This window comes from Hyalella azteca, unplaced genomic scaffold, assembly GCF_000764305.2.
Source record: "Hyalella azteca isolate HAZT.00-mixed unplaced genomic scaffold, Hazt_2.0.2 contig261, whole genome shotgun sequence".
NCBI classification, from domain to species: Eukaryota; Metazoa; Arthropoda; class Malacostraca; order Amphipoda; family Hyalellidae; genus Hyalella; species Hyalella azteca.
Genome location: NW_025930616.1, coordinates 156,488 through 172,884, shown reverse-complemented (window position 1 = coordinate 172,884; position 16,397 = coordinate 156,488). Strand labels below are relative to the sequence as shown.

The following is a 16,397-nucleotide window of genomic DNA, read 5'->3' as shown; positions in this document are numbered from 1 at the left end:
CAGTAGCTCCACTTCTCGTCATCTCCTAAATCTCTCTTATGAACGCTTACCTTTAAAGAGAGAATTAAGTTATAAGAAGTAATTCAAGAAGCATTTTTAATCATTTCCTATTAATGCATATCAAGGAGGGTTGAGTATTTTTGTACATTCAAGATTTGATGTGATGTTCTAATTTCAAACTGCCGAGCCTCTCCCGCCTTGCATTAATTTGATTGTCGGTTCTGTGGCCTTGAAGATATTAAATGAGCGGTCAGGTTCGGGGTAGTGCGATCATTGCCTGCATTACGCATAGAGCTGGTAGAGTAGATGAGAGGAGCCGGTAGAGTAGATGAGAGGAGCCGGTAGAGCTGATGAGAGGAGCCGGTAGAGCAGATGAGAGGAGCCGGTAGAGTAGATGAGATGAGCCGGTAGAGCAGATGAGAGGAGCCGGTAGAGCAGATGAGAGGAGCCGGTAGAGCAGATGAGAGGAGCCGGTAGAGCAGATGAGATGAGCCGGTAGAGCAGATGAGAGGAGCCGGTATAGACCACCAGCCTCGTCGCTCTCCAAGCTTCACCTTGCCATGTCCACGACAACACAACATGTCGGTGCCGCAGTTAATCAAACACAACACTCGTTCTGGTGCAATGTTTATTTCACGCGTGATTACCTTATTCCAGGTTGCATTGGCTACGTCCAACAGCCGCACAGCAATACGATGTAGCTGCATCTTGCTTACGAAACATGTCGGTGAGCGGCATCATATCTTACGACCCAACACTTCTTGTGATGCCCCGACATCAGCCACCAAGGCTGGACCAAAACGAAGTATGATGAAGCTTGTCACCCCAGAGAGCGCTTGTGCCGCCGCCAGGTCAGAACTGGAGTGCGTACGTTCGTTGGATGTACCTGGACCACCCACACTGGGAACCACCCGCGCGTTGCTCATCTCTTGAAGCTTCTCTTCAACATCACCCCTCACCCGATTACTCCCCTTACCCATTACTCCCCTCACCCCATTACTCCCCTCACCACATTACTCCCTACCATCTAGAGTACTACTGCTGCTGAACTACGTAGTGCGCTTGTACACTTGTTCTCGAAAGGAACTCGCTCTGAAATGACAGAGTCGGCCAGAATATGGAATACAGAATGTATCGCTTTCCTACTTCGTACTAACTTATATTTTAGTATTAGATGACAGAATTTACTTGTTTATACACGCGCGATTGATGACCAGAGATTCGTTGATTTATATTATCCGGGAGTGGTTTATAATTATAATGTTATTTGTTAAACATAATATTATAATGTTGTTTGCATTCGAAACGTCGTTAATGAACAAAAACTACTTCCTGAAACTCTCCTTTTAATATACCGTCATCTGAAGAAAAGTTCCATTCCCTGATAATAACGAATTCTCTGGTCATAAATCACGCGATTATAAACTTGTATTTTACTATGCAATTTTTTCGTGGATCTCTTTATAAACTTTTCCTCTAGTATTTTAGTGTCGGCGAAACAAGAGCGCTACGCGCACATCGTGTGTGTGCAACTATCGTCAATTGATCAACGAATGCGCTTCAATATTCTTCGGATCTTACAGGATTGCATGTCGGACGCTCCTCGGCCGTTTTGAGGCTGCCATACCTGAAGACAGGATCGTATCTAGATCCTATATACGAGTCATTGTTGTTACTTTTAGGGACACCCAAACATTTTCCATCGTTTGAAGCATCTTTCTATTCCGTACATGGCATCAAATTAAGGCAACGCTTCAAAGGCGGCGAGTGATGAAGAATTCTCCGTCTCCAAGCACCGAGTCATTATCATCATCTTTATATAGTAGTTCATTTGAATACTGAAAGTCTTCGACTGGAATTCCGGTAATCATTATTACTATTGTTATACAGCGAGGATTCGTAGGTCGCGGATGTGTTTTTTGTATTAATACAGCACATGCCTTGCAGTAACTGAAGCTTACACAACAGCAGATAAATAACATTTCATTTAATCAAATGGAAATAAACACTTTTTGAATTGAGTCGTATAAACATGTTTGTTTCAAGTTTTCGAATCTTATGAATAACAAATTTACACAACAAACTTATGCTGCTGCTACGGAATAACGGACTTGAATGATAACTGATATATCGCGACTTTCGGTGCAGGTTTTGTGTACGAGAAAATTTAGGGACCTGCAAATTTTCAATTCTGAGATTTAGAAGGAAATAATGACCGGAGACAGCGTTGCAGTACCCACTTTATTCTCAGAGATCTCTCAACTGTAAAATCCGGCGCGGAAATACAGCCTATAATAATTCCATTTGTAGTCCAGCGCATTGTCTCCAATTGAACTGTTAGGAAAGACGTCGCCACTAAGAGAAGATCGCGACGTGGAATGATTGTATCATCATCGCGACGTGGAATGATTGTATCATCATCGCGACGTGGAATGATTGTATCATCATCGCGACGTGGAATGATTGTATCATCATCGCGACGTAGAATGATTGTATCATCATCGCGACGTGGAATGATTGTATCATCATCGCGACGTGGAATGATTGTATCATCATTGCGACGTGGAATGATTGTATCATCATCGCGACGTAGAATGATTGTATCATCATCCCGACGTAGAATGATTGTATCATCATCACGACGTGGAATGATTGTATCATCATATCAGCGGGGCAAATATAAGCTTTAAATTAACTCGAAAGGCAGCAAATGGTGGCTGAAGCTGAGCAGTTGTTGCTTTCATGGTCTAAGGGTCGCGTCAAAGTCAACATTAGTAATAGAACAATTATTGAGGATCAAAGTTCAATTAAGAATAATATCATTCGAGCAAAGAAATTATTCTAGAAAGTCGCTTTTCATGTTAATGGTTGATTTTAAATAATGTTCTTGCTTCAATTACTCATTTCCAGTCTGATTAAACAATACGGTAAACACCAACAGGGCATCGACAGAACAGTGAATCTTTCTCTTGCCAACTAAAATAGTTCATTAAAACTCACACTAAAACTAAAGTGATACAACATCGTTGCATTGGTAGCTTGTCAGTCAAACTGACACTGGAAATTATCGACCGTTCATCGGCGGCCACTCATTGATGGTCGGCAGAGCGGTCCGGGTTACAATTGATTACTAATTAACCAAGCCAGACCCACTCCTGTTGTGTGGCTCTTCACCTCCATATATTTAATAGCAAACGTTAGGATGTGCCAGACGTGCGTGTCAGACGTACGTGTCAGACGTACGTGTCAGACGTACGTGTCAGACGTACGTGCCTGACGTACGGGCCAGACGTATGAGCCAGACGTACGAGCCAGACGTACGAGCCAGACGTACGTGTCAGGCGTACGTGTCAGACGTACGTGTCAGACGTACGTGCCAGACGTACGTGTCAGACGTACGCAACAATCACCGCTGACATAGAAGCATTGTCAACAACAGATGTATGGCGGAAATTGAATAAAAGTTTGATTACAGGAACGTGTTTTTATCTCGATAATTTGATCCGCAGAGCGTGAGTAATACGAGTCACATCAATTATAACTCGCAGGAATAATAGGATCATGAGTCTTGTTTATTGCTGCTTAGGCTATTACTGAACGATGGACTATGTTTTCTTCAGAATTGGGTCGCTAAATTTTAGGTATTACTCATCTGCCTTTATAGAGACGCTAGAACAAAGCTCTTAATCGACCAGGAACAGAGTTCTATATCTGTTATTTGTGATAACAGTTACACTGATACATGGTATATGGTGAGAGATAACAGTGTGCATGATGGTAGTGATGGGTGTGATGGTAGTGATGGGCATGATGGTAGTGATGGATATGATGGTAGTGATGGGCATGATGGTAGTGATGGGCATGATGGTAGTGATGGGCATGATGGTAGCGATGGGCATGATGGTAGTGATGGGTGTGATGGTAGCGATGGATATGATGGTAGTGATGGGCATGATGGTAGTGATGGGCATGATGGTAGTGATGGGCAGGATGGTAGTGATGGGCATGATTGTAGTGATGGGCACCGCAAAAGGTAGACAACAGATGGGGTGGATCTGGCGGACGTTCAGAACGAGAGAAGCGGAACCGATGATCACACTCTTCAGAGCCCTTGTAATACCTATCCTTGAATACTGCTGCCAGCTCTGGACTCCGTTCACACTAGGCGCAATACGGCAACTGGAAGGAGTCCAACGAACCTTTACTTCCAGGATCAGAGGGATGGAGAATTTTAACTACTGGGGGAGGTTACAGCGACTGAATTTGTACTCACTGCAGAGGAGACGGGAGAGGTATGTTATTCTGTACACATGGAAAATGATAACCGGAATGGTGCCAAACTTCGAGAGCGAGACCTTCAAGATTCAGACATATCACAACGAGAGAAGGGGGAGACTGTGCAAGATCCCTCCCCTGCATAACAGATCCGCAGTCAGATTTCAATCCCTGCGAGAAGGATCACTCTCCGTGGCAGGAACAAGGCTGTTCAACGCCCTACCAAGGGATCTAAGAGAGGGGGAGTTCACCCTGGAGACCTTCAAGAGACAGCTAGACGTGTTCCTGAGCACAATCCCAGATCGACCGCCCCTGCAACACTACCAGCGGCGAGAAGCAAGCAACACCATCGTGCATCAGGTGGCCCAAATGAGGGCGGATGAACGATAATCAGAGGCGGCGATCCATCGTGGCCTGGGACTGCTGTGTCCCAAACAAATACTAAGGATACTAAGGATACTAAGGCATGATGGTAGTGTTAGATATGATGGTAGTGGTGGGCATGATGGTAGTGATGGGCATGATGGTAGTGCCCCCCTCTAACAAATAAGAACAAATTACGAATAAAACTACGCTGAGGTTCTCTTGAGAACTCATGAACTGCAATATATGTGACGCTCGAGCGGAGATGCTCAGCGAAGAACAAACGAAGTAAAAGTTATCGGTAAGAATGCGGAAGGAATATGTCTTCCACACACGAATAACAAATCTATTCGTTATTAAAAAACAGATTTTTCGGTTGCTGTCAAGATAATAGAAAAACTGGACTTATCGAGACGTAGACCAAGACCATAGCTACCATCAAAGACCGCTTCTATCATCAATTGGACTCTTACTACCATCAAAAGCCATCATAACCTTCAATGATCTTCACTACGATCTATAACCATAACCTCAATTGCATGAAGTGCATGGCTTCCATCAAAGACCATAACTACCAGCGTAGAACATGGCTGCCGTCTTAACTACAAGCGTAGAACATGGCTGCCGTCTTAACTACCAGCGTAGAACATGGCTGCCGTCTAACACAATAACTGCAATTAAAGTTTCTTGACATTTGCCGTGCTGCAATTCCTTAAAAATGTTCGCAATTTAATAGTTTTGCGTACTATTTTTACACGCACACCAGCAGACAGCGATAGCAGTTCATGTATCTTTAGACCTCGTATGAAATCTCAAGTCAATGAGATCATTGTAGGAGCAGGATTAAGATAATATTTCACAGCAAAACTAAAATGAACAAAAATAAAATGTATGAATAAAATCGCGAAGGTTTTTCCCGCCGCTCATTTTTGATTGGAAAGTTTGAAATTATCAAACGATATTTAATTTAATAATATTTTCATCCCTGTAACATTTTCAAATGTCATACTAGTACTTGTGCTTGCTTATGCATGGAATGAATCCATGAAAGACTTCATCCGAGGTGTATATAATTGCAAGTATTTTAGATCGCCGCCTTCACTGTTCAGCCTATAGGAATTCCATTCAGGTTAGTTGTGTACCTGTGACGCTGTGAAGTTTTTGTGCATCGCGCGTACAACCTCAGTGTGGCATCAGACTTCGTGAGGGGAGGAGTGCGTATGAAGCTCCCGTACCGCCGTGAGTTAAACTGTCCAGCAATCCGACGCGGTCGCGGCTGTCATGGCTTTCAAGAGTTTCAGAAACAGATACAATTAACGCTCGGATTTAGTGAGAAGACTGTGCTAACTTTTACCCTCAGCTGCATCATCGAACGCGGGAATATTGTTTATCCGGGGTAAGTACAATTATTTACTTCTACTGAATGAAAATTGAGAATGTCTAATAATTTGCGGCAAATAGCTGGTTTTCCGACATTTTTTACCTGCCCATGACCAGCTGCATTTCAGTTGATGATTACCGTGTCTGATGGCAAACGAGTTTGGCGCAAAGTTACACGTATTTTAGGATACCCTCAATGTACAAAACATTGAAGAAGAAATGTGAACTCCACTCCAAGATTTTATTAGGTATCTCTTGAACTTTTTTCCTTTACTGTTCCGCATTTTTTTACTTCAAGTTTCGAGGAATGTCGCAGTTAGAAGGTTTTAAATGTCGCAGTAGGATTGACATGCTCTTCTTTCTAGTTTAAGGGGATTATTTCGTACACGGGCATTATTTCAACGATCAGCGCTGATATTTTGGTCTCGTCATTATCCTTAGTTCCGTACACAAGCGATCGCGGTAATATTTCTCTTTTAGAATGCTTTTTCTTGTTAATTGCGTTGCATTCCCGTCGCTCATCTCGTGAATTAATTAAACCGCCGAACTAATTTTGTTTAATATATTTTATTCATTTTCTTAGCGGCCACGAGTTTTTCTGAATAATACCAAAATGTGACCACCTAATGGCAGCTGTGATGGGGTAACATTGACCGGCTTGGAAATTAAGTTAAAATTACCATATATAAGACTCAGTAGAGTCTGAAACATAAAATATGTGGTATTCAGAACACACGCGCCCCATTAGAAAAAATCTACTGACTGTCGAAATTGAATTCCGAGTTCAGATATCGACAATTTTAGCAGACGGTCGTAATGGCTGAAATGTGTTCGAAGTTAAATAGGCTCGTTTTTTTTTAATTTTTAGCTAAAAATTCATCGCTGACAAGCCATTCAGTAGAAAACAATTCAATTTTGAAATGGAACTTAGCGAAGGTACCCAGGATGGCTGGTGCAAAAATAGGCTTATAGTGCAAAGAAGGCTCTTATTGCCAAGGAAGGCACTAAGGTGGAAAGAAGGCTTGCGTTGTCTGTGAAAGCATCAATGATCGTTGCTGCAAAGAAGTCTCGATAACCTACTTTATTGAGAGTTGGTTGCAAGAAAAAAAGGCTCCTAGTAGAAATACGTATAGGTGCCAGAGAAGTCACCATAGGGATCCCCAGCGGCAAAGAAGGCTCATTGTATCAATGAAGGCAGCCGAGATCTTACCAGGCAGATCCGCAACCATCATCTTTGATCTGGCAAGGCTGAGAATTTATGAATGCAATACTTCAGCCTCAGCGTTGCTGCTGACATCCGGGCTCTGGTGCTTTACCGGCCGACTGTTTAATTCTGTTATTCACCGTAAGAAATCATTCGGTCGCTAAGAAACCTTTGGATGGATCCATGCTGGACGCATGAATTATTGCGGCCTCTGTATTGTAGTAGCTCCGTTGCTTCAATACAGCTTATCTCTTCGCTCTGGCAGGGTCCCCATATATCTTGTCAATGTTATATATAATTAAACTATACATTACACTAGAAATAGCATGTAGTCGTTTCTACATCTGTGTAGCGGATGATATTTATCGTTCTTTACATGGTTTTTGAGAATAAAATTAAATTATATTTATACGCTCTGTTGTGAGGACATATCTGCTCCTAAACTGCGCTAGCTGGCAGAAGTTACTGCTAACATGGCAATGTTATAAAGCCAAGTTATTAGGCCTATATACAAGTGCCTCAATTCTGGTGGAAATGAGCATTTTTTCCATCCAGTCTCTCGTTTTAGATTAAATTCTATTTATCAGACGCACATTATAGCTAGATATACAGTATAATCTGCTAGATACTATGCATAGCAAGCTAATTTTAGTGTTAAAATTTAACCAGTACCAATATTACTTAAATCGTTAATTTGCTTCGAATTTGAGAGCAATGAAAATTCCACAAAAATCACGTTTTCATGGAAAAGATTTGGGAGTCCTGCTACATAGTTTGGGAGTCCTGCTGCATAGTTCGGGAGTCCTGCTGCATAGTTTGGGAGTCATGCTGCATAGTTTGGGAGTCATGCTGCATAGTTTGGGAGTCATGCTGTATAGTTTGGGAGTCCTGCTGCATAGTTCGGGAGTCCTGCTGCATAGTTTGGGAGTCCTGCTGCATAGTTTGGGAGTCCTGCTGCATAGTTTGGGAGTCATGCTGCATAGTTTGGGAGTCCTGCTGCATAGTTTGGGAGTCCTGCTGCATAGTTTGGGAGTCATGCTGCATAGTTTCTACTGATGGAGCATCACTGTATCTTAGAACTTCAATAGTTCTCTTCATCGTCTCAAAGCTATTACTTGAGAGACAGGCTTCACACAATAGGAAGATTTCACGTGATTTGCACCTTCTTTCTCTCATAATAGCGACCAATTACTGGCGCGACGGAGGCGGTCGTCGTTTGAAGTTCATGCTCATCGTTACAGCACAAACCTTCAATCAGAACTTGGCGATAGGCTGTGTATTAACGAAACGGTTTTATCACAGAACTTGGCTGCGATGGAGCGGTAGGCTGTGTATTAACAAACGGTTTGTTCGATTGAATAACGTGAGCTTTTCTTCGACTTTATCTTTTGTGTTGGAAGATAGGTAGGTGAATGCAGTATACTTTATTGTTTTGGTGCATAAAACGATATAATTATTCTAATTTAGCTTTAAAAACATTCACTTGAAACTAAGCTTGTGCTCATTCTTGCACCCAGAGAAATGAGTGTGACTTTGTCCAAATAGGGATGCACTTTGTGTGGGTCATCTAGATTCAGTTTGGTTGGGGGAACACGGCGTCTCAGAGCTACGTGAGGAAGGTGACAATATTTGGCAATCGACTTGACTGATGGAGGCCTTTTACCAGATCACATAATGCATAATTTACAACAAATATTCAGAAATGATGGCGCTGATAATATGTTTAATTGTGATCCTAAAGTAGAATTGTATACTTTGATTTCTGAATGGCCTCTTGTGTGCATGATTTTTACTGATTTACGAGCATGTGATATGTCATGAGCTCCTCGCAGCTAGAATAAGTGCATTGCGATCTCGAACTCAATTTCTACTCGACAGTTACCAAAAGAAAACATCATCGTAAAGGAAATTAAAAATGAAGGCTGCTCGATGTCAAGGTTATTTATTCGCCTTCACGATCAAAAGATCGCACCAAAAATGTTCCGCTGTTCGATTCTGGCGTGTCTGATTTTGTGGTGAGTTCTGAGCTGCGCTGCTGTCCTCGCAAGAAATTTCGTGTTTCCAATCCCGAGCTAAAATTTGTGGTACACATTAACTGCGGAGTCGAAGTTCACTTGAAATTTGAACTCTCGACTTGATATTTTCGTTGTACCGCGCCAGGTGGCAAAGGTGGTGTTCAGTATTTTAAGGTGGGTTTGCATTTATTATACGTGGTACCTGAATTTATAACGCCATTGTTTCCAGAATGTCTTCGTTAGCATTTAAGCATTTCTTGCATACTAATTTTGGAAGACATTCACAGTGGTCGCTGAATTTCCTTCTCTCTGGATGCCATACATATATCGATATCTGCTGCCATCAACATTTTAAAATTACCGCTCACATTTCTCTCTTATTTTACTAAAAATTAAGTCATTTACTCACTGTAATTTGCCCATATTCCCCCTCTCTGATGCAACCAAAAATTTTGTTTTGGCTCAGCTGACATTTTGCTAGTTGGAGTTCATCTCCAAATATTTCGGTTAGTGGTCCTAGCCTGTCGTTTGCTCACTGTGCTCAAGCCATGCTCGTTTGTTCACAGGTCCCAGCCCATATTTCTCTTACTGGGCCCCTGGGCACCAGCCCATTTGTTGCACACTGGGCCTCTGGACCCAGCCCATATTTCGCTCACTGCCCCTGCTCGTCGTTTGCTCACTGGGCTGTGCCCAGCCACTGCTGGATGCCATGCCCCAAAAGCTCTTATAGTGCACCTGCTGGGCCCTCCAAGAGCCCCAGGCTTGGTAGGTTTTATTGCTATGGGCTGCCATGCTCAGGCTAGACGCCCTACAGAGCCCAATTGAAACCCAAGCAAAGCTTTGTTGCCTTCAATTCATTCCCGGACGATGGAAGTTCTTCACGATCTCCTTTACCTTGTGACGCGATGAAGCCATTGCCTGATTTATGAATTGGCCGCTTGAATTGATCGACTTGAAGTTGCCGAGAATTGATTGCCTTGCCAAGTTGGTTTACCTCAGGCATGAGTGATCGTTTGAATGGTGCCGCAAGCCTAATTTACATGATTGCTGCCCAGTATTTGATCTTCCTTTCAAATTACCTTGTTGCCCACCACCGCCCTTATATTTTTTTTGTTCAACGTGCCTTGGCTCTCTTCAGTTAATTATTCCAGCTCGTCCTTAGTTAACTGCTCTTTTTGTGCATATCTTACAGAGTAAATGTTTGTGGGATTCAGTATTAAATTTGATTCTAATACGTTCCAAGATATTTGCACTAATTTAGGTAATGGCTGAAAATTCTTTAAATTTTGGTTTATAAAATGACGGGTAAATACATTTAATTTGGGCTCAACTTGAGCGGTACAATTCACATGCTGTAGATAGCAGCATGATTACCTCCATATAACCCGTGGCAAAGTTGCGATACTCGGAACTACTGATCTTCTTTCTCGTCAAGGAACAATGATTTTATAATTTAGAATTTTTGCGACTTGGCTTTTCGCGAGAAGGTGCGTGAGTGGATGAAAACTTGACCAGTCAATAATAGCGCGAAATTACAATTAATTATCAAAGTTCCTCCCTTGCGTAAGTTATTTTCTGATAAAAACTTGGAGTTATGAAAAACGTTTTTTGACATTTATCATCGTTCATCAAGACCATAAGCCGGTATACCTTTCTCACCAAGACCATGAGCTGGTATACCTTTCTCATCAAGCCATAAGACGGTATATTTTTCTTATCAGGACCACCAGACGGTAAATCTTTCTCATCAAGACATCAGGCGGTAAATCTTTCTCATCAAGACCATGAGCCGGTAAATCTTTCTCATCAAGACCATGAGCCGGTAAATCTTTCGCATCAAGACCATAAACCGGTATACCTTCCTCGTCCTTATTATACCTTTAAATTAATGTGGCAACGCATCCTCCGTTAACATCTATGCAGTTGAACGTGTCTGAATGTTATTCCTTATCATGTTTTGTGTGTATGAACCTCATCCAATATAACTAACGCTAAGTTTAGGGAGCAGAAATAAACAGCGACGAAATACTTCCAATTGCAGAGTTGAAATTTCATTTATCCACAAATTTTTCATATCCTGACAATGCTTAAGGCGTTTACGTAAATCTTAGCGTTGCCAGATGATATTAATAGTCCAGATTTATTGACTGAGGCAGTGGACAGCTCCGTCTCCTCGGTCCTGTGAAGTGGTAACTCGGAGGTGTTCGAGGTGCGCCTTGCGATTCTTTCTTGAGGTTTGGGCTCCTGCCGCTGCTTGCCTTCCCGACGGTTTTATTGCTGGCACAACTTGAATCTTAATTGGCTTTCTCTTTGTCTTCAGTTCCTCAGTTTCTGCTTGTTTCATTGGTGAATCGTAAATTTTTACTTTCAATTTATTTACTTCTAATGACGTTCTAAGCTGGTGTTGCAGACCTGGATGCTGTGTGGCAGTGGGAGGAAGAAGTTCATTCGAACCTATCTATTACCTTAGTGAAGACGTTGGTTTTTGTTTAGAATCTCCTTGTATATATTGAGGTTAAAAGATAATTTTGGGAGGTTTTCAAACAAAGTCCATCAACAAAGCTTAGACATTTTTCGTGAAGAAGCCAAACAGTTTCATTGTGAGGTACCTAAAACAAAGGCACCAATTACCGTCGGGCAAACCAAGTCTTTTCCTGGTCTTTGCTAAAGATAGAAAAGCGCGGTGCCGGGCGGGCCGCGGCCTCCAAGCCTCACAAGAAAGGCTCATGGTTGTAATGTTGAGAAGAATGCGGCCGTTGGTCAGGCTCATGCCCCAATATTGGATTACAGTTGTGGCTCTAGTGGAGCTGAGTGTCTGTCACGGCACCAGTGAGCGACATCGATATACGCGCTGCTCTCGATACGCCACGCAGATATACGCGCTGCTCTCGATACGCCGCGCAGATATACGCGCTGCTCTCGATACGCCACGCAGATATACGCGCTGCTCTCGATACGCCACACAGATATACGCGCTGCTCTCTATACGCCACACAGATATACGCGCTGCTCTTGATATACGCGGGCACTCAACGATTGGGTAACTGCCACTTTGATATCAACGAAGCGGGTGTAAACAAATTTTATGTAAAAATTACACATTGAATGGTGGTTAATCAATATCAATATTCCTTATGAGTTATTTTCAGGTGGAATGGTTTATAATAATTATGGATGGGATTGCTGTGACGAATAGTCAGTTTGTAAGATATGTTACTTTTAGGTGGCTTACGTGTTCATTTTAAACATTCATGTTTTCATGTTCGAATAGGCATGTAATCAACGTCCAAGGATAATAATGAAGTTATCTTGTAGCATTGTAATTGCAATTTTTAAATGAATGTATTACGCGTTGTATATTCAAGTTTATTCATTCTAGTTACACGTGGATATGCAATACCTTTTTAACGCACGGTGCTGCTCAATGTTCAAAAGTTGTTTAGTGGTTACGATTTACGGACAACATGGAAGAAAGTCGAAGACAAACTGCTGGAAACAAAAGCTACCAACCTTAAAATGGGTGGAATATTTCATACAGTTTGACAATTTTTTGTCACCATATTTGAAACTCTTTGCACGGACAATGGAGCAACATTGAGCATTAATTTTGTCGAGTAATTAATAAAGAAAGATTATAATTACTTTAGCAATATTAGTGTAGTTTATGACAATCAAATTGTTTTTTCTAAACTCAATGTACTGTAAACTTGTAGAATTTCAACGTGGAATTAAAAAAAATTATTGGATGCTTTAAACTAGGGGGAAGTGTGGACTATGGAAAATTCTAACCCTGATACTAGTAACTCAGTAGAGTTGTAGCGTGAGATTCTGGGCTCGCGATGTAATTCAATATATCCTTCTTGAAACCAGACGCCCACTTTACCAAAGTTTTCCTTGAAGTTTGACGTGGGCAGGCAGGTGTTGTTACCCAATCCCTCGGCTAGCGGCAGGTTCTGAGGGACGTTCCCACCGAGGGGAGACCTGCCATGGATCCCAGAAGAGCTTTTAGTTTTTGCGACGAGTAAACTGATAAAGACTGCGTTGTTTTGGCGCTGAGACGCGAGAAGCTAAGTGCTGGCCGCGGCTTGAAGTGTTTACTGTTACATGTCAGCTTAATGATTAAAACTATAACTAATACCATAGTCGATTTGCTCCATAACTGAGAGCAATTTATTGAATAAAAAATTTGTAGTTGCTAGTTTTGGTTCTTGTATGGCAGTTGCAAACTTGTGTACAGATACTTTGTGAATTGCTAGAAATACTTGTGTGTCAATAAAAAAATTAAATTTTCATACTTTGATTTTAGTGGTGATATTTTAGCAACGTTGAAATATATTCGCACAGCTAATTGGAGCTAATCGAATTTACATGTATTTGGTAGTGTGTAGCTGGCTGCTTGACTGTCTTTTGGGCTTGGCTTTTTATCGACACTCGAAAATAATTCAACATTTGTTTAAATCCTCCAATCACTATCAAGATTATATTCTCTACGTTGACGGGTTAGCATAATTTTTTATTGTTCTGCAAAATATCATCGTAAAAAAGTTGAAAATACTATCTGATGAGCGTTTGGGCTGAAAAGGCTGTAGCGCAGAGATTCAGGAGTTTGGAGTGATTAGCCTAGGTTATTCTGCGTAGTGATGAAACTATGCTTGATATAGATATATGGTCGCGATAATATGTATTTATCGTTTATTACATTAAAAAACCGTATTCAACACCGCATCATTTGATGCATTTGAATTTCTTTCCGAGTGGTACAAAAGGACGCGATAAGGTTCTCCTAAGAGTCAATGACGAATTGACAAAAGGACAATTGAAAACACATGTAGTCTCTCATGAGGATAGTTATCGCCCTCCTTCTTTTAGTTTGTTGACTATGAACGCCGGATTTATTTTGTTTACGAAGAAGGATAACCGTATTTCTTCATTACGGAGAGCGGGGAACGTTTCTTACGAGTCGCTGGGGAGTGGCGTATGAGTACAACAGCGCTCTGTCTGCACCGCTGTGGTGGTTGCCCTCGTCCGATGAGTGACTAAGATGCGGGGGATGAAAAACGGCGATTAAAAATATGAAGCATTATCATTTAATTGAAAAAATACCTTGAAGTTTATTTCTTGCATTCTTTTTTCGTGATTTTCATGTATAATTGTTAGGAAAAAAGCTTAATTTCGCATTCTTTTGCTCACTTTCTTTGCGGTGGTGAGAATTTCACCCACCAACATGTCGGTTGCTTTCTAAAGTGAAGCGCGTGATGACTCGTGTCTGCCCTCGTCTGATGAGTGACTAAGATGCCGTGGATAAAAAATGCCGATGAAAAATAAAAACGGTTACTAGTTTGAAATTAAAAAACATATTGAAGTTTGTTTCTTTCATTCTTTTTTCGTGATTTTTATGTATAATTTCTAGGAAAAAAGCTTTATTTCGCATTCCTTTGCCCGCTTTCTTCTGTTGCGGTGGTGAGAATTTCACCCACCAACATGCCGGTTGCTTTCTAAAGTGAAGCGCGTGATGACTCGTGGCACTGAATACGTGCAGAATTGTATTTTCTGCGTAACTTTGTACCACCAAAACTTTTGAACATGAAAAGTACTGCAGGGTGCAGCGTATTCCGCAATATCGTAAATACAAGGGCTGGTAGGGCGCTAGACTAACGCCCTTGACTTTCACTCGTCACTTCGTTCGACCGCATTCTTCGACGTCGAAAGTTTTGCTGCGGACGACGCAAAATTTGGATGGCGCGTTATTCCTGTAGAAAACAATCCTTGGTTCTGCTTCTTAACAATGTACGTAGTTGAATTCAATTATTCATTAGACTTGAGTCAGTTTGAGGATAACACTCTAAAATTGGGCACCGCATTGGAGAAATCTCAACTGTTATTCACGTAAGAATATTAATCTTCAACTTCATTTATCGAGAATTATTATTCATTTTGCACAATTCCTCAATTATTGTCAATTCGATAATTAAAAAAAAGAAACGAAAAAACTTGATACCTGTATTTGCAGGTCGTATCGTAGTCGTGGGGTTTCTCTCCTTTATAGAAATCACTCTTGAAAACCAATAGGCTAGAGACACGGGATCAATAATTGTCAAATAATTCATTAGGAAAACAAATTTTTTGTAATTCGTGCATCAGTTTCGCCGTAAATGGGTTTAAACTGAGACTTATTATTTACAGCTTTTAATGCGATCAATTACTGCCTTCAGGTGCGTGGTTCCTTCACTTGATTACACTTCAATTGGACCTCACCGTTACAATGATAGTATAACTTTTCGCTAATTTGGCTCTTCAGGTTAGTTATAGGCTCATCAAGTTAATTAGGCTCATCAGGTTAATTTGGCTCTTCAGGTTAATTATAGGCTCATCAAGTTAATTAGGCTCATCAGGTTAATTGGGCTCATCAGATTAATTTGGTATTTTTTTCCTATAATGTATAATGTAATTTATGACTTTTCGTAACGAACTTGGGAGTTTAACATTTTCGATCGTCCGCTGAAAATTAATCGTGTTAGCAAGGAGTATTGCACCATTAACACGAACGTAAGCAATGCGCAGAAGCAATTATATAGTTTGTAAGAGAACTTTACGTTCTGGTAGCACGAATATGTCGTTTGTGCAGCACGAATATGTCGTATTGTGGACGAATATTTTACGAATATTGTGGAATAAGTGCTGCTGTACTTATTCCTCGACAATTGAAACCGCCGACCTTGCGATTTGCGTAGCTTTGTTTTCTACCACTGAGGCATTGCGAAAAGTAAAAGCAAGAATAGTTGGAGTGAGTGATACACCAATTCAATGGCAGGTCAGTGATTACATCGATTACGGTCAATATGTGAACAATTCCGTACCTCATAATTTGTGCCTTGCAGGGATGAAAGTTGCAAGCAGTGTCATGGAAGCCGTGTTGCGATGGAAACTTTTAAATGCTATTACGCATTTCTTGGTCGAATACAACAGAGTATGAGCGTTAACAACTGGCCACTCGGTATTCATAAAGCAAACATAGAGTTACATTTCGGTGCAATCGCTAAATGAAGATGCAACCGCGCTGCGGCTTTCAGCCACTACGCAGTTCTTGGCCAGCGTAGTGCGCGACGCTGACCAAATACGTTGCTGCAGTGATCGACCTGACGAACGTTGTTAGCGAGACG

At 41.4% G+C, this 16,397-nt stretch overlaps 2 protein-coding genes across 2 annotated transcripts in view; one reads left to right on the top strand and one right to left on the bottom strand.

Moving 5' to 3' along the window:
* Window positions 1–282: 282 nt before the first annotated feature.
* Window positions 283–6,141, bottom strand: LOC125179554 (histidine-rich glycoprotein-like). Its single transcript, XM_047885629.1, has 4 exons — window positions 6,122–6,141; window positions 4,762–4,814; window positions 3,765–4,055; window positions 283–554 (listed from the first exon to the last, which is right to left on the bottom strand). Exons 1-4 carry the CDS (start codon window positions 6,139–6,141, stop codon window positions 283–285), a joined length of 636 nt encoding a protein of 211 aa, XP_047741585.1.
* The window catches only part of LOC125179552, a 41,193-nt gene continuing 30,620 nt past the window's right edge, over window positions 5,825–16,397 (top strand). Inside the window, exon 1 of the mRNA XM_047885625.1 lies at window positions 5,825–6,034. The gene's annotated coding sequence lies outside the window, so the exon portion shown is untranslated. The remainder of the gene's footprint in view (window positions 6,035–16,397) is intronic.

Excerpts from the sequence above, each read along its gene's own strand:
- LOC125179554 (XM_047885629.1), bottom strand. The coding sequence starts at position 6,141 with ATGCAGCTGGTCATGGGCAG. Across the intron at positions 4,815-6,121 it reads ATGCAGCTGGTCATGGGCAG|AGGGGGGCACTACCATCATG; the intron begins GTAAAAAATGTC and ends CTTATTTGTTAG. Across the intron at positions 4,056-4,761 it reads TCATGCCCACCACTACCATC|ATCCACCCCATCTGTTGTCT; the intron begins ATATCTAACACT and ends AACGTCCGCCAG.